Source organism: Salmo salar, unplaced genomic scaffold, assembly GCF_965601325.2.
Source record: "Salmo salar unplaced genomic scaffold, fSalSal1 ptg000436l, whole genome shotgun sequence".
Lineage (NCBI taxonomy): Eukaryota > Metazoa > Chordata > Actinopteri > Salmoniformes > Salmonidae > Salmo > Salmo salar.
In genome coordinates this window covers 552,916-571,589 of record NW_027675388.1, presented here as the reverse complement: position 1 = coordinate 571,589, position 18,674 = coordinate 552,916, and the positions used below count along the sequence as shown (strand labels likewise).

At 43.7% G+C, this 18,674-nt stretch overlaps 1 protein-coding gene across 1 annotated transcript; it reads left to right on the top strand.

Annotated features, from left to right (window-relative positions):
• Positions 1-1,576: 1,576 nt before the first annotated feature.
• Positions 1,577-9,718, top strand: LOC145876138 (uncharacterized). The gene is made up of 3 exons (XM_082971924.1): positions 1,577-2,827; positions 2,975-3,016; positions 8,337-9,718. The coding sequence occupies exon 3, from the start codon at positions 8,381-8,383 to the stop codon at positions 8,831-8,833; it is 453 nt and encodes a 150-aa protein (XP_082828050.1). The 5' UTR covers positions 1,577-2,827; positions 2,975-3,016; positions 8,337-8,380; the 3' UTR covers positions 8,834-9,718.
• Positions 9,719-18,674: the final 8,956 nt, after the last annotated feature.

Below are 18,674 nucleotides of genomic sequence, written 5' to 3'. Positions count from 1 at the left end.
TTGTAAACACCATGCTCTACCAACTGAGCCACGGGGAAGGCCAGTATAACACACCATGCTGGCGTTGTAAACACCATGCTCTACCAACTGAGCCACGGGGAAGGCCAGTATGTATAACACACCATGCTGGCGTTGTAAACACCATGCTCTACCAACTGAGCCATGGGGAAGGCCAGTATGTATAACACACCATGCTGGCGTTGTAAACACCATGCTCTACCAACTGAGCCACGGGGAAGGCCAGTATGTATAACACACCATGCTGGCGTTGTAAACACCATGCTCTACCAACTGAGCCATGGGGAAGGCCAGTATGTATAACACACCATGCTGGTGTTGTAAACACCATGCTCTACCAACTGAGCCACGGGGAAGGCCAGTATGTATAACACACCATGCTGGTGTTGTAAACACCATGCTCTACCAACTGAGCCACGGGGAAGGGCCAGTATGTATAACACACCATGCTGGCGTTGTAAACACCATGCTCTACCAACTGAGCCACGGGGAAGGCCAGTATGTATAACACACCATGCTGGCGTTGTAAACACCATGCTCTACCAACTGAGCCACGGGGAAGGCCAGTATGTATAACACACCATGCTGGCGTTGTAAACACCATGCTCTACCAACTGAGCCATGGGGAAGGCCAGTATGTATAACACACCATGCTGGTGTTGTAAACACCATGCTCTACCAACTGAGCCACGGGGAAGGGCCAGTATGTATAACACACCATGCTGGTGTTGTAAACACCATGCTCTACCAACTGAGCCACGGGGAAGGGCCAGTATGTATAACACACCATGCTGGTGTTGTAAACACCATGCTCTACCAACTGAGCCACGGGGAAGGGCCAGTATGTATAACACACCATGCTGGCGTTGTAAACACCATGCTCTACCAACTGAGCCATGGGGAAGGCCAGTATGTATAACACACCATGCTGGTGTTGTAAACACCATGCTCTACCAACTGAGACACGGGGAAGGCGATGTGTTTGTTCAGTTTTTTTTTACTTTAGTGAGCGAGTGCGTGCTGTGGGAAAATGTGACACAACTATAATTTGATCAGGAATTGAAATGTTAATTAGATCTTGAGGTAGAGGAAATGTGAATACTGCCTATGTAAGAGAGCTTTTGGGGAAAGAAATTGCATGGCGACAGTCTGGGGTTGAGAGGAGAGTAGGTGTTGTTGGAACAGGAAATAAGCAGCATCCTGTTTATCAGCAGTTAGGGGAATACTGAGGAAATGTGTTTTGTATACTTAGAAAAACAGTGAATGTTGGAAAAGGAACAGTATTTTCTACCCAGATAACTAATATCTGCACACTTAAAATACATCAAATAGAATATAAAAAAGTGCACTAGCCAAACAATGAGCCATCTGGAACTCTGTACTGTTGGGGCCTTTGTAGAGATTGTTTGCTTACAGTCCTACTGTGCTCTGAGACTAAGATAAACATCTGGCAGGATGGGAGGGGATCTCTTTCCTTTTCATTCTCACTCTAGGATAGGGGTTCTCATTCTCTTTCATTCTCTTTCATTCTGTTTCATTTTCATTCATTCACTCATTGTCTGTCTGTCTGTCTGTCTGTCTGTCTGTCTGTCTGTCTGTCTGTCTGTCTGTCTGTCTGTCTGTCTGTCTGTCTGTCTGTCTGTCTGTCTGTCTGTCTGTCTGTCTGTCTGTCTGTCTGTCTGTCTGTCTGTCTGTCTGTCTCTCTCTCTCTCTCTCTCTCTCTCTCTCTCTCTCTCTCTCTCTCTCTCACACAATAACATTTATTTTTATTGAACCTTTATTTAACTAGGCAAGTCAGTTAAGAACAAATTCTAATTTACAATAACAACCTACACCAGCCAAACTCGGACGACATGACTGTGACGCCGCAGTAAATGTCTATTACCAGAAAGATAAGGATCTTCTTTCAATAATTACAATATATTATGTTTGTTTTGGATTAACTTCTGAAATAAATCTTTCTTGAACCAAATATTTAGGTGCTACTGATGTGGTGGAACAGAAAGTCAAGTGTTATTGACAATTTATCAAACTCGAATGGATTTGAAATACATAAAATAGTAAAATATATTTCTAACTGTTTTCTAGGTAACAGCAATTGTCTTTAATTTGGTAAGGTTCAGTACACATTTGGCGTTTTAGACATTTGGACTTCTGAAGAATACAAAAATATGTTTTCATGAGTTCACTCATGTTCCGTAGATTGAGACTTGAGAGAAAGAGATGGGGAGCAATTGCTCCAAAGGGAGGAGAGAGGAGAGGGACATTACCACTTTCTCCAAAAAGAGAAGTTTGTCTTTGGGAAGAAAAAAGGAGTACACTGAAGGGAGGAAAGCAGAGGGCAACAGTGGAGAAACGCTCTTTCAACAAAGGTCAGACCAATTTCCCTGAAATGGTTCAAGTCAGTTTTGCCTTGTGTTGTAGTACCAGGTTGAGGACATAGAGGCCAGTGTTACCTCTATCTCTCATTGTCTCTCCTAGTCTTCCTGGCCTACAATCCCCAGTCTCCCCAGCCTACAATCCCCAGCCTACAATCCCCAGTCTCCCCAGCCTACAATCCCCAGTCTCCCCAGCCTACAATCCCCAGTCTCCCCAGCCTACAATCCCCAGTCTCCCCAGCCTACAATCCCCAGTCTCCCCAGTCTACAATCCCCAGTCCCCCCAGACCGACAATCCCCAGTCTTCCCAGCCTACAATCCCCAGTCTTCCCTCACAGCTGAGGGTGGAAGCAGTCTATGTGCCCCAGTGATCAGCAATAAGGAAGTAGGAGGTAACATCAACATCACTCAGAACAACACTCAGAACAACGGTAAAAACATAACTCTTCCACTTTCTTTACATGCTGTGAGGAAAAGGTTTCCTCTGACACATTATTATATTCATACTTTATTCAATCAAGTCACCTTCAGAACTGTAGGAGAATATCATATATTTTCCTATTTTGTTCAATTTCTAGATGACTCCTCCCAGGTTGCACAATGCAGTGCCACGCTAAAAGGCTAAGTTGTCAAACGTTTGACTTTGTGCGCGTGTGATGTGGTGTGGGTGTAAATTAATAGTTTTTTTGGTTAAACCATCTCTCTTTGTCCACAGTGAGTTGCGTGGTGGTCTGTCTCCAGAATCCAGAGAGACCCAGAGTGCATCAAGGAACACACACTACCACCACAATATGAAGATAAAGACAACACAAAGAAGACACAATACATAATGAATGATAAATACATCTGCTAAATGCATTATTATGATGCATGACATAGGAGCTAACAGGTTATTTTGCATTGCGTATTATGCAGATGAATGCACATATAATGCATTATGAAGAGGGTATTCATAGGAGGTGTTACCATAGGAGGTGTTACCATAGCCATAGGAGGTGTTACCATAGGAGGTGTTATCATAGGAGGTGTTACCATAGGAGGTGTTACCATAGCCATATGAGGTGTTACCATAGGAGGTGTTACCATAGGTGGTGTTACCATAGGAGGTGTTACGATAGGAGGTGTTACCATAGGAGGTGTTACCATAGCCATAGGAGGTGTTACCATAGGAGGTGTTACCATAGCCATAGGAGGTGTTACCATAGGAGGTGTTACCATAGGAGGTGTTACCATAGCCATAAGAGGTGTTACCATAGCCATAGGAGTTGTTCCCATAGGAGGTGTTACCATAGGAGATGTTACCATAGGAGGTGTTACCATAGGAGGTGTTACCATAAGAGGTGTTACCATAGCCATAGGAGTTGTTCCCATAGGAGGTGTTACCATAGGAGATGTTACCATAGGAGGTGTTACCATAGGAGATGTTACCATAAGAGGTGTTACCATAGGAGGTGTTACCATAGCCATATGAGGTGTTACCATAGGAGGTGTTACCATAGCCATAGGAGGTGTTACCATAGGTGTTTCCATAGCCATAGGAGGTGTTACCATATGAGGTGTTACCATAGGAGGTGTTACCATAGCCATAGGAGGTGTTACCACAGGAGGTGTTACCATAGGAGGTGTTACCATAGGAGGTGTTACCATAGGAGGTGTTACCATAGCCATAGGAGGTGTTACCATAGCCATAGGAGGTGTTACCATAGGAGGTGTTACCATAGGAGGTGTTACCATAGGAGGTGTTACTATAGGAGGTGTTACGATAGGAGAAGTTACCATAGGAGGTGTTTCCATAGCCATAGGAGGTGTTACCATATGAGGTGTTACCATAGGAGGTGTTACCATAGCCATAGGAGGTGTTACCACAGGAGGTGTTACTATAGGAGGTGTTACTATAGGAGGTGTTACTATAGGAGGTGTTACCATAGGAGGTGTTACCATAGGAGGTGTTACCATAGGAGGTATTACCATAGGAGGTGTTACCATAGGAGGTGTTACCATAGGAGGTGTTACCATAGGAGGTGTTACCATAGGAGGGGTTACCATAGCCATATGAGGTGTTACCATAGGAGGTGTTACCATAGCCATAGGAGGTGTTACCATAGGAGGTGTTTCCATAGCCATAGGAGGTGTTACCATATGAGGTGTTACCATAGGAGGTGTTACCATAGCCATAGGAGGTGTTACCACAGGAGGTGTTACCGTAGGAGGTGTTACCATAGGAGGTGTTACCATATGAGGTGTTACCATAGCCATATGAGGTGTTACCATAGCCATATGAGGTGTTACCATAGGAGGTGTTACCATAGCCATAGGAGGTGTTACCATAGGAGGTGTTACCATAGGAGGTGTTACCATATGAGGTGTTACCATAGCCACAGGAGGTGTTACCACAGGAGGTGTTACCATAGGAGGTGTTACCATAGGAGGTGTTACCATAGGAGGTGTTACCATAGCCATATGAGGTGTTACCATAGGAGGTGTTACCATAGGAGGTGTTACCATAGGAGTTGTTACCATAGGAGGTGTTACCATAGCCATAGGAGGTGTTACCATAGGAGGTGTTACCATAGGAGTTGTTAACATAGGAGGTGTTACCATAGCCATAGGAGCTGTTACCATAGGAGGTGTTACCATAGGATGTGTTACCATAGGAGGTGTTACCATAGCCATAGGAGGTGTTACCATAGGAGGTGTTACCATAGCCATAGGAGGTGTTACCATAGGAGGTGTTTCCATAGCCATATGAGGTGTTACCATATGAGGTGTTACCATAGGAGGTGTTACCATAGCCATAGGAGGTGTTACCACAGCCATAGGAGGTGTTACCACAGGAGGTGTTACCACAGGAGGTGTTACCATAGGAGGTGTTACCATAGGAGGTGTTACCATAGCCATATGAGGTGTTACCATAGGAGGTGTTACCATAGCCATATGAGGTGTTACCATAGGAGGTGTTACCATAGCCATAGGAGGTGTTACCATAGGTGTTTCCATAGCCATAGGAGGTGTTACCATATGAGGTGTTACCATAGGAGGTGTTACCATAGGAGGTGTTACCATAGGAGGTGTTACCATAGCCATAGGAGGTGTTACCATAGCCATAGGAGGTGTTACCATAGGAGGTGTTACCATAGGAGGTGTTACCATAGGAGGTGTTACTATAGGAGGTGTTACGATAGGAGAAGTTACCATAGGAGGTGTTTCCATAGCCATAGGAGGTGTTACCATATGAGGTGTTACCATAGGAGGTGTTACCATAGCCATAGGAGGTGTTACCACAGGAGGTGTTACTAAAGGAGGTGTTACTATAGGAGGTGTTACTATAGGAGGTGTTACCATAGGAGGTGTTACCATAGGAGGTGTTACCATAGGAGGTATTACCATAGGAGGTGTTACCATAGGAGGTGTTACCATAGCCATAGGAACTGTTACCATAGGATGTGTTATCATAGCCATAGGAGGTATTACCATAGGAGGTGTTTCCATAGCCATAGGAGGTGTTACCATATGAGGTGTTACCATAGGAGGTGTTACCATAGCCATAGGAGGTGTTACCACAGGAGGTGTTACCATAGGAGGTGTTACCATAGGGAGGTGTTACCATAGCCATATGAGGTGTTACCATAGGAGGTGTTACCATAGCCATATGAGGTGTTACCATAGGAGATGTTACCATAGGAGGTGTTACCATAGGAGGTGTTATCATAGCCGTAGGAGGTGTTACCATAGGAGGTGTTACCATAGGAGGTGTTACCATAGCCATAGGAGGTGCTACCATAGAGGTGTTACCATAGGAGGCATTACCATAGGATGTGTTACCATAGGAGGTGTTACCATAGCCATAGGAGGTGTTACCATAGCCATAGGAGGTGTTACCATAGCCATAGGAGGTGTTGCCATAGCCATAGGAGGTGTTGCCATAGGTGGTGTTACCATAGGAGATGTTACCATAGGAGGTGTTACCATAGCCAAAGGAGTTGTTACCATAGGAGGTGTTACCATAGGAGGTGTTACCATAGGAGGTGTGTCCATAGGAGGTGTTACCGTAGGAGGTGTTACCATAGGTGGTGTTACCATAGCCATAGGAGGTGTTACCATAGGAGGTGTTACCATAGGAGGTGTTACCATAGCCATAGGAGGTGTTACCAAAGGAGGTGTTACCATAGGAGGTGTTACCATAGGAGGTGTTACCATTGCCATAGGAGGTGTTACCATAGGAGGTGTTACCATAGGAGGTGTTACCATAGGAGGTGTTACCATAGGATGTGTTACCATAGGATGTGTTACCATAGGATGTGTTACCATAGGAGGTGTTACCATAGCCATAGGAGGTGTTGCCGTAGGAGGTGTTACCATAGGAGGTGTTACCATAGCCATAGGAGGTGTTACCATAGGAGGTGTTACCATAAGAGGTGTTACCATAGCCATAGGAGGTGTTACCATAGGAGGTGTTACCATAGGAGGTGTTACCATAGGATGTGTTACCATAGGATGTGTTACCATAGGAGGTGTTACCATAGGAGGTGTTACCATAGGTGGTGTTACCATAGGAGGTGTTACCATAGCAGGTGTTACCATAGCAGGTGTTACCATAGCCATAGGAGGTGTTGCCATAGGTGGTGTTACCATAGGAGGTGTTACCATAGGAGGTGTTACCATAGCCATAGGAGGTGTTACCATAGGAGGTGTTTCCATAGCCATAGGAGGTGTTACCATAGGAGGTGTTACCATAGCCATAGGAGGTGTTACCATAGGAGGTGTTACCATAGGAGGTGTTACCATAGGAGGTGTTGCCATAGGAGGTGTTACCATAGGAGGTGTTACCATAGGAGGTGTTACCATAGGAGGTGTTACCATAGGAGGTGTTACCATAGCCATAGGAGGTGTTGCCGTAGGAGGTGTTACCATAGGAGGTGTTACCATAGCGATAGGAGGTGTTACCATAGGAGGTGTTATCATAGCCATAGGAGGTGTTACCATAGGAGGTGTAACCATAGGAGGTGTTACCATACCCATAGGAGGTGTTACCGTAGGAGGTGTTACCATAGGAGATGTTACCATAGGAGGTGTTACCATAGCCATAGGAGGTGTTACCATAGGAGGTGTTACCATAGGAGGTGTTACCATAGGAGGTGTTACCATAGGAGGTGTTACCATACCCATAGGAGGTGTTACCGTAGGAGGTGTTACCATAGGAGGTGTTACCATAGGAGGTGTTACCATAGCCATAGGAGGTGTTACCATAGGAGGTGTTACCATAGGAGGTGTTACCATAGGAGGTGTTACCATAGGAGATGTTACCATAGGAGGTGTTACCATAGGAGGTGTTACCATAGCCATAGGAGGTGTTGCCATAGGTGGTTTTACCATAGGAGGTGTTACCATAGGAGGTGTTACCATAGCCATAGGAGTTGTTACCATAGGAGGTGTTACCATAGCCATAGGAGGTATTACCATAGGAGGTTTTACCATAGCCATAGGAGGTGATACCATAGGTGGTGTTACCATAGGAGGTGTTACCATAGGAGGTTTTACCATAGGAGGTGTTACCATAGCCATAGGAGGTGTTACCATAGGAGGTGTTACCATAGGAGGTGTTACCATAGGAGGTGTTACCATAGCCATAGGAGGTGTTACCATAGAAGGTGTTACCATAGGAGGTGTTACTATAGGAGGTGTTACTATAGGATGTGTTACAATAGGAGGTGTTACAATAGGAGGTGTTACCATAGGAGGTGTTACCATAGCCATAGGAGGTGTTACCGTAGGAGGTGTTACCGTAGGAGGTGTTACCATAGGAGGTGTTACCATAGGAGGTGTTACTATAGGATGTGTTGCCATAGGAGTGGTTACTATAGGAGGTGTTACAATAGGAGGTGTTACCATACGCATACGACACACAATTAATCTTCTCCTTTCCCCCTTCTCATAACCAAGTAGTGAATCGCATCTCTGCATGTCTGGCAGACAAATCAGTGTGGATGACGGATCACCACCTCAAGCTGAACCTCGGCAAGACGGAGCAGCTCTTCCTCCCGGGGAAGGACTGCCCGTTCCATGATCTCGCCATCACAACTCGCCATCACAACTCCATTGTGTCCTCCTCCCAGAGTGCTAAGAGCCTTGGCGTGACCCTGGACAATACCCTGTCCTTCTCCACTAACATCAAGGCGGTGACCCGATCCTGTAGGTTCATGCTCTACAACATTCGCAGAGTACGACCCTGCCTCACACAGGAAGCGGCGCAGGTCCTAATCCAGGCACTTGTCATCTCCCGTCTGGATTACTGCAACTCGCTGTTGGCTGGGCTCCCTGCCTGTGCCATAAAACCCCTACAACTCATCCAGAACGCCGCAGCCCGTCTGGTGTTCAACCTTCCCAAGTTCTCTCACGTCACCCCGCTCCTCTGCACACTATCACTGGCTTCCAGTTGAAGCTCGCATCTGCTACAAGACCATGGTGATTGCCTACGGAGCTGTGAGGGTAACGGCACCCCCGTACCTTCAGGCTCTGATCAGGCCCTACACCCAAACAAGGGCACTGCGTTCATCCACCTCTGGCCTGCTCGCCTCCCTACCTCTGCGGAAGCACAGTTCCCGCTCAGCCCAGTCAAAACTGTTCGCTGCTCTGGCACCCCAATGGTGGAGCAAGCTCCCTCATGACACCAGGACAGCGGAGTCAATCACCACCTTCCGGAGACACCTGAAACCCCACCTCTTTAAGGAATACCTGGGATAGGATATAGTAATCCTTCTAACCCCCCCCCCACTCTGTTCTCAGAGTGACATACAAAGGGATCAAAAGAAAAGGCAGCGCCAGCCATGACTATGGCATTGGAAGCAATGACAAGTCCTGGTGTATACAGCACCAAATGCATTTTCATCATAATGGCACTGTTATTAAATTCCCCCCCTTTAGTGACCCCTCCAAGCACAGAATAGGAGTGTATCTGGACTGGCCGGCCAGCACCCTGTCCTTCTACACGGTCTTCTCTGACACATTGACCCACATGTACACATTCCACACCACATTCACTGAGCCCCTCTATCCAGCTTTTGGACTAGCCGGCTGTTACCCTTGCTCAGTGTCTTTGTGCCAGGTAGAGTAGCCTTCTCGGTCCTGGAGGAACACCTGGGTCTCCATGACAACAGTCACACACACACCCTTCGGTTAGTTTGTTAAGTGTGATCAAATCATTTGTAAATATTTGTTTGTTAAACATGTGTTGCATCATACAGTAAACACAACACACACGTCTCTGTCTGTGTACAGTATGCCAGAGTTTCTCAAGAAAAATAAAGCTTTGGTTTAGACACTCATTTAATTTTAGTATTGACTGATATTGGTCAATGTTGGTGGTGAATATTGAAGTGAATTTGCTGGATTGCCAGATAGAGGTACAAACACACAACCTTCTAGACCAGATAGAGGTACAAACACACAACCTTCTATACCAGATAGAGGTATAAACACACAACCTTCTAGACCAGATAGAGGTATAAACACACAACCTTCTGGACCAGATAGAGGTATAAACACACAACCTTCTAGACCAGATAGAGGTATAAACACACAACCTTCTGGACCAGATAGAGGTATAAACACACAACCTTCTAGACCAGATAGAGGTATAAACACACAACCTTCTAGACCAGATAAAGGTATAAACACACAACCTTCTAGACCAGATAGAGGTATAAACACACAACCTTCTAGACCAGATAGAGGTATAAACACACAACCTTCTAGACCAGATAGAGGTATAAACACACAACCTTCTAGACCAGATAGAGGTAAAACACACAACCTTCTGGACCAGATAAAGGTACAAACACACAACCTTCTAGACCAGATAGAGGTATAAACACACAACCTTATAGACCAGAAGGAGGTATAAACACACAACCTTCTGGACCAGATAAAGGTACAAACACACAACCTTCTAGACCAGATAGAGGTATAAACACACAACCTTCTAGACCAGATAGAGGTATAAACACACAACCTTCTAGACCAGATAAAGGTATAAACACACAACCTTCTGGACCAGATAGAGGTATAAACACACAACCTTCTAGACCAGATAAAGGTATAAACACACAACCTTCTAGACCAGATAGAGGTATAAACACACAACCTTCTAGACCAGATAAAGGTATAAACACACAACCTTCTGGACCAGATAGAGGTATAAACACACAACCTTCTAGACCAGATAGAGGTATAAACACACAACCTTCTAGACCAGATAAAGGTATAAACACACAACCTTCTAGACCAGATAAAGGTATAAACACACAACCTTCTAGACCAGATAGAGGTATAAACACACAACCTTAATTCCTATTGATTATTTATATACATGACAGGTTAGGAGCAGAAGCAGGGAGACTGAGTAGAGGGAATATAAATGCATATACAGTCCTCATATGTATTTTGACAATAAAGCTACAATTGTACATTTGGTTCTAAACTCCAACATTTTGGATTTGAGATCAAATATTTAATATGAGGAGACAGTATATAATGTCACCTTTTATTTGAAGGTATTTTCATGCATGTCTGTTTCACAGTTTAGAAATGAAAGCACGTTATGTATCTAGTCCCCCCATTTGAAGAAGTCATAAGTATTCTGACCAATTCACTTAGAGCAGTGTTTCCCAACTCCGGTCCCAGAGTAGTCTACTCCCAACAGCACACGTTTTGTTGTAGCCCCGGAGGTACTCGAGGACCGGAGTTGGGAAACACTGTCTTGGAGTGTATTGAAGTCGTCAAATCTTTAATATTTAGTCCGATATTCCTTACACGCAGTGACTACATGAAGTTGGTGACTCTACAAACTCTACAAAGATGCATTTGCAGTTTGTTTTGGTTGTGTTTTGGATTATGTTTTGCTCCATAGGAGCCTGAAATGTAGCCTGTTAGAAGTGAAGTAGAGTAAAACAAATGACCTACTGCTTTACCACAGACAACAGTAACACATCGGTTATCACAAAATGAGCACAACGTTTGGTACTCAAAATAGTACAAAACCACAACCACTTATGGTTCAATGCAACTGAGATCTTCTAGACTGAAGACAGACAACAATGACAAGACACATTTCTACAAAAAGATGCCATTTATTTATTCATATTTCAAGAAGAAAATACAGTACAAATCCTTTCCAGCAGAGGGAAAAAGATAAGTAGAGGAGGTAGCCTAGTGGTTAGAGACTTGGGCCAGTAACCAAAATGTTGATGGATTGAATCCCTGAGCTGACAAAGTAAGAATCTGTCGTTCTGCCCCTGAACTAGGCAGTTCACCCACTGTTCCCCGGTAGGCTGTCATTGTAAATAAGGATTTGTTCTTAACTAACTTGCCTAGTTAAATAAAGTTTAACTTTCAAAAAAGGAGAGGGGAGTCGGTGAATATGGAGTCTCTGTTGGTTTTGTCTCTCACAATCCAAAGCGGGACACCAGCTTCTCCTGATCATCCAGGTCTTTCTGCACATTCTTCCTCATGTAGAATATGAGACAGAGGGACAGAAACATGTACATTAACTTAATAATAATAATCATCTGCCATTTAGAAGATGCTTTTATCCAAAACATACATTTTACGTACGGGTGGTCCCGGGAATCAAACCCACTATCCTGGCATTGCAAGTGCCACGCTCTACAAACTGAACTACATGTAGCAACTTCCATTCAACTAAATGTTTCCATTCAACTACACACTGACTTTGCGTTCAACTAAAGTAGGCAAAAACAACCACACATCACAATCATTGCAAGTAAAATGTTCAAAAAACAGCAGCTATCTGAAGGGATATGTTTTCAGACAGATGTTCTAAACATAAAGGAAGGAAGTCACATGTCACATGATTCCAACTATTTAATACAACCATTGTTGAGAGACTTCCTTTCTTTCTTTGGATACAGTTTACCCTCCGTTGCTCAGCAACTCTACAAACATTTAGCGGTGTGCCTCAGCCCATGCTTTTTAAGAGACTGCTGCTCTGACAGCTTGGTTACTGGGGCATTGAACTGGCAACATCTAGTTTGTGTGTGTTAGTGTGTAGTGTGTGTAGCATATATGTTGATGGGTATTTCAGAGTGGGTCTATGTTAACATATATGTTGATGGGTAGTTCAGAGTGGGTCTATGTTAACATATATGTTGATGGGTAGTTCAGAGGGGGTCTATGTTAACATATATGTTGATGTGTATTTCAGAGTGGGTCTATGTTAACATATATGTTGATGTGTAGTTCAGAGTGAGTCTATGTGTAACATATATGTTGATGGGTAGTTCAGAGTGAGTCTATGTGTAACATATATGTTGATGGGTAGTTCAGAGTGGGTCTATGTTAACATATATGTTGATGTGTAGTTCAGAGTGAGTCTATGTTAACATATATGTTGATGGGTAGTTCAGAGTGGGTCTATGTTAACATATATGTTGATGGGTAGTTCAGAGTGGGTCTATGTTAACATATATGTTGATGGGTAGTTCAGAGTGGGTCTATGTTAACATATATGTTGATGGGTAGTTCAGAGTGGGTCTATGTTAACATATATGTTGATGGGTAGTTCAGAGTGGGTCTATGTTATCATATATGTTGATGGGTAGTTCAGAGTGGGTCTATATTAACATATATGTTGATGGGTAGTTCAGAGTGGGTCTATGTTAACATATATGTTGATGTGTAGTTCAGAGTGAGTCTATATGTGGTAGTTGTCCAACATGATTGTGTGCTGCTGGTACAGACATTGCACATTTAGGTGCATTAATGTTTTCCTGCACTGCATATTTCAGAAGTGAAAATAGAGTATCTCCTATTTCAGAAGTGAATATAGAGTATCTCCCATTTCAGAAGTGAAAATAGAGTATCTCCCATTTCAGAAGTGAATATAGAGTATCTCCTATTTCAGAAGTGAATAGAGTATCTCCCATTTCAGAAGTGAATAGAGTATCTCCTATTTCAGAAATGAATATAGACTATCTCCTATTTCAGAAGTGAATGAAGTATGTCCTATTTCAGAAGTGAATATAGAGTATCTCCTATTTCAGAAGTGAATAAAGTATCTCCTATTTCAGAAGTGAATATAGAGTATCTCCCATTTCAGAAGTGAATATAGAGTATCTCCCATTTCAGAAGTGAATATAGAGTATCTCCTATTTCAGAAGTGAATATAGAGTATCTCCTATTTCAGAAGTGAATATAGAGTATCTCCTATTTCAGAAGTGAATATAGAGTATCTCCTATTTCAGAAGTGTAAATAGAGTATCTCACATTTCAGAAATGTCACCTATGTATTTATTTACCTAAGTTATCTTTAGATACATCAAAAGACGTTTGAAAATAAAAGTAGTGAGGCTACATACAGACACCGGTTAGTCAGGCTTATTGAGGTAGTATGTACATGTAGGTATGGTTAAAGTGACTATGCATATATGATGAACAGAGAGTAGCAGCAGCATAGAAAGAGGGGTTGGCGGGTGGTGGGACACAATGCAGATAGCCCGGTTAGCCAATGTGTAGGATCACTGGTTGGTCGGGCCAATTGAGGTAGTATGTACATGAATGTATAGTTAAAGTGACTATGCATATAAGATAAACAGAGAGTAGCAGCAGCGTAAAAGAGGGGTTGGGGGGGTTTACGCTGCTGCTCTCTGTTATTATCTATGCATAGTCACTTTAATAACGCTACCTACATGTATATATTACCTCAATTACGTCGACTAACCAGTGCCCCCGCACATTGACTCTGTACTGGTACCCCCTGTATATAGCCTCCACATTGACTCTGTACCGGTACCCCCTGTATATAGCCTCCACATTGACTCTGTACCGGTACCCCCTGCATATAGCCTCCACATTGACTCTGTACCGGTACCCCCTGTATATAGCCTCCACATTGACTCTGTACCGGTACCCCCTGTATATAGCCTCCACATTGACTCTGTACCGTAACACCCTGTATATAGCCTCCACATTGACTCTGTACCGGTACCCCCTGTATATAGCCTCCACATTGACTCTGTACCGGTACCCCCTGTATATAGCCTCCACATTGACTCTGTACCGTAACACCCTGTATATAGCCTCCACATTGACTCTGTACCGGTACCCCCTGTATATAGCCTCCACATTGACTCTGTACCGGTACCCCCTGTATATAGCCTCCACATTGACTCTGTACCGTAATACCCTGTATATAGCCTACACATTGACTCTGTACCGGTACCCCCTGTATATAGCCTCCACATTGACTCTGTACCGTAATACCCTGTATATAGCCTCCACATTGACTCTGTACCGGTACCCCCTGTATATAGTCTCCACATTGACTCTGTACCGTAATACCCTGTATATAGCCTCGCTATTGTTATTTTACTGCTGCTCTTTAATTATTTGTTACTTTTATTTGTAATTTTTTTTTTTCTTCTTAAAACTGCATTGTTGGTTCAGGGCTTGTAAGTCAGCATTTCCCTGTAAGGGCTACACCTGTTGTATTCGACGCAGGTGACAAATACAATTTGATTTGATTTGATTTGAGTCAGTTCAGTTTTCATCAACAGTCTTGACTTGGAGGGAGAGACTGTGTCAACACCATGTACAACAAGTGACTGGAGGCCCATCTCTCTAACTTCAAGCCTTGGAAAAATCCAGGAGAGCTTCATTATAAAAAAACTCATGCCAACAGTTTTATCTGAGTGCACAAATCAGTATGCCTACCTCCCAAAGTCCAGCAAATCAAATCAAATCTAATGTATTTATAAAGCCCTTCTTACATCAGCTGATATCTCAAAGTGCTGTACAGAAACCCAGCCTAAAACCCCAAACAGCAAGCAATGCAGGTGTAGAAGCACGGTGGCTAGGAAAAACTCCCTAGAAAGGCCACAACCTAGGAAGAAACCTGGAGAGGAACCAGGCTATGAGGGGTGGCTAGGAAAAACTCCCTAGAAAGGCCAGAACCTAGGAAGAAACCTAGAGAGGAACCAGGCTATGAGGGGTGGCTAGGAAAAACTCCCTAGAAAGGCCAGAACCTAGGAAGAAACCTAGAGAGGAACCAGGCTATGAGGGGTGGTCAGTCCTCTGCTGGCTGTGCCGGGTGGAGATTATAACAGAACATGGCAAAGATGTTCAAATGTTCATAGATGACCAGCAGGGTCAGATAATAATAATCACAGTGGTTGTCGAGGGTGCAGCAACAGGTCAGCACCTCAGGAGTAAATGTCAGTTGGCTTTTCATAGCAGATCATTGAGAGTATCTCTAGTATCTCAATTACTTGTTCATTATTTAACCCTCTGTTCCCCCATGTTGGTTTGTGAGTGATTGTTTGTTTGTAATACGGTCCGTTATTGTGGGCTCGTTTATTGCATTGTGTTTGTGATGATTTTGAGTAAATTACGTTTTATTACTCACATCTGCTGTCCTGCGCCTGACTCCTCTACACCAGCTACACACAGGCCATATTACAAGGAGCCAGGCAGCATCAGCTGCAGAAGTTATTAATTTATTTAAAGATGACAATGGTGATCTAGATATTCACATGACAATATTTACACAATAATCTACATTGATAATGGTGATCTAGATATTCACATGACAATATTTACACAATAATCTACATTGATGATGGTGATCTAGATATTCAAATGACAATATTTACACAATAATCTAAATTGAGTTGCCTAGTTAAATAAAGGTTAAATAAAATATATTTACAAACTCCACAACTAACAGGTCAATAAATAGACAATACTTTAGAGGAAGCAAACCTGTCTATTCCATTAGACTCTTGGGGTATATCAGGCTCAAGTCAGGTTCTCCTCACCATGACACCAATAGTAAATGACCTGCAACAATGGCCTGTATCACATCTAACAATTAAACAGAAATGTGCTTCTTTCAACCCCAAAAGAGCAATAAAACATACCATTATAAACAAAGGTTCAGGAATACAATGACATCAATTAAAAAGCAATGGACATGTTAAAAACAACACACCATCAGCCTCATTCATCTATTCCTCCATCAATATCACCATCGTTGTTGTAGTCATCACCCTCAGCCTCATTCATCTATTCCTCCATCAATATCACCATCGTTGTTGTAGTCATCACCCTCAGCCTCATTCATCTATTCCTCCATCAATATCACCATCGTTGTTGTAGTCATCACCATCAGCCTCATTCATCTATTCCTCCATCAATATCACCATCGTTGTTGTAGTCATCACCCTCAGCCTCATTCATCTATTCCTCCATCAATATCACCATCGTTGTTGTAGTCATCACCATCAGCCTCATTCATCTATTCCTCCATCAATATCACCATCGTTGTTGTAGTCATCACCCTCAGCCTCATTCATCTATTCCTCCATCAATATCACCATCGTTGTTGTAGTCATCACCCTCAGCCTCATTCATCTGTTCCTCCATCAATATCACCATCGTTGTTGTAGTCATCACCCTCAGCCTCATTCATCTATTCCTCCATCAATATCACCATCGTTGTCATCGTCATCGTCGACATCATAATAGTCATCCTCCTCCTCTTCATAGTTTCTGCCCTCAATAATGTTAGTATTAGTTCCTATTAGTCTTATTGTAATGTTGTAAGGCCTCCACGATCAGTTCCTGCTCTGTGTAATGTTGTAAGGCCTCCACGATCAGTTCCTGCTCTGTGTAATGTTGTAAGGCTTCCACGATCAGTTCCTGCTCTGTGTAATGTTGTAAGGCCTCCACGATCAGTTCCTGCTCTGTGTAATGTTGTAAGGCCTCCACGATCAGTTCCTGCACTGTGTAATGTTGTAAGGCCTCCACGATCAGTTCCTGCTCTGTGTAATGTTGTAAGTCCTCCACGATCAGTTCCTGCTCTGTGTAATGTTGTAAGGCCTCCACGATCAGTTCCTGCTCTGTGTAATGTTGTAAGGCCTCCACGATCAGTTCCTGCTCTGTGTAATGTTGTAAGGCTTCCACGATCAGTTCCTGCTCTGTGTAATGTTGTAAGGCCTCCACGATCAGTTCCTGCTCTGTGTAATGTTGTAAGGCCTCCACGATCAGTTCCTGCTCTGTGTAATGTTGTAAGGCCTCCACGATCAGTTCCTGCTCTGTGTAATGTTGTAAGGCCTCCACGATCAGTTCCTGCTCTGTGTAATGTTGTAAGGCCTCCACGATCAGTTCCTGCTCTGTGTAATGTTGTAAGGCCTCCACGATCAGTTCCTGCTCTGTGTAATGTTGTAAGGCCTCCACGATCAGTTCCTGCTCTGTGTAATGTTGTAAGGCCTCCACGATCAGTTCCTGCTCTGTGTAATGTTGTAAGGCCTCCACGATCAGTTCCTGCTCTGTGTAATGTTGTAAGGCTTCCACGATCAGTTCCTGCTCTGTGTAATGTTGTAAGGCCTCCACGATCAGTTCCTGCTCTGTGTAATGTTGTAAGGCCTCCACGATCAGTTCCTGCTCTGTGTAATGTTGTAAGGCCTCCACGATCAGTTCCTGCTCTGTGTAATGTTGTAAGGCCTCCACGATCAGTTCCTGCTCTGTGTAATGTTGTAAGGCCTCCACGATCAGTTCCTGCTCTGTGTAATGTTGTAAGGCCTCCACGATCAGTTCCTGCTCTGTGTAATGTTGTAAGGCCTCCACGATCAGTTCCTGCTCTGTGTAATGTTGTAAGGCCTCCACGATCAGTTCCTGCTCTGTGTAATGTTGTAAGGCCTCCATGATCAGTTCCTGCTCTGTGTAATGTTGTAAGGCCTCCACGATCAGTTCCTGCTCTGTGTAATGTTGTAAGGCCTCCACGATCAGTTCCTGCTCTGTGTAATGTTGTAAGGCCTCCACGATCAGTTCCTGCTCATGTGAGTAGAACATCTTGGCAGTGAAGACATCATCCTCAATCTACCGCTTCTCTTCACAAAGAGCACCAAGAGCCTTAGCTTGAGGTGCACCTCCCCATCATCCTCTGCTCCTCCTGCTCTCCAGGACCAATCAGTGCTGTCCACCTGCACTGCATCCTCATACACCAGGGCCTGTAGGAGCTGTGAGGACAAACCTCGTCTCCTCAGGTTGTAGTCCTTCACATGTGTTTTTATGCTACTACCGACCGTGGCCTTTTGGACAGGCAGTTGGCAATACCTTGACCATCTATTGATAACAGATAATCAATACCTTGACCATCTATTGATAATAGATAATCAATACCTTGACCATCTATTGATAACAGATAATCAATACCTTGACCATCAATTGATAACAGATAATCAATACCTTGACCATCTATTGATA

Coding starts and splice junctions, on each gene's coding strand:
- LOC145876138 (XM_082971924.1), top strand. CDS start 8,381: ATGACGGATCACCACCTCAAGCTGAACCTCGGCAAGACGGAGCAGCTC.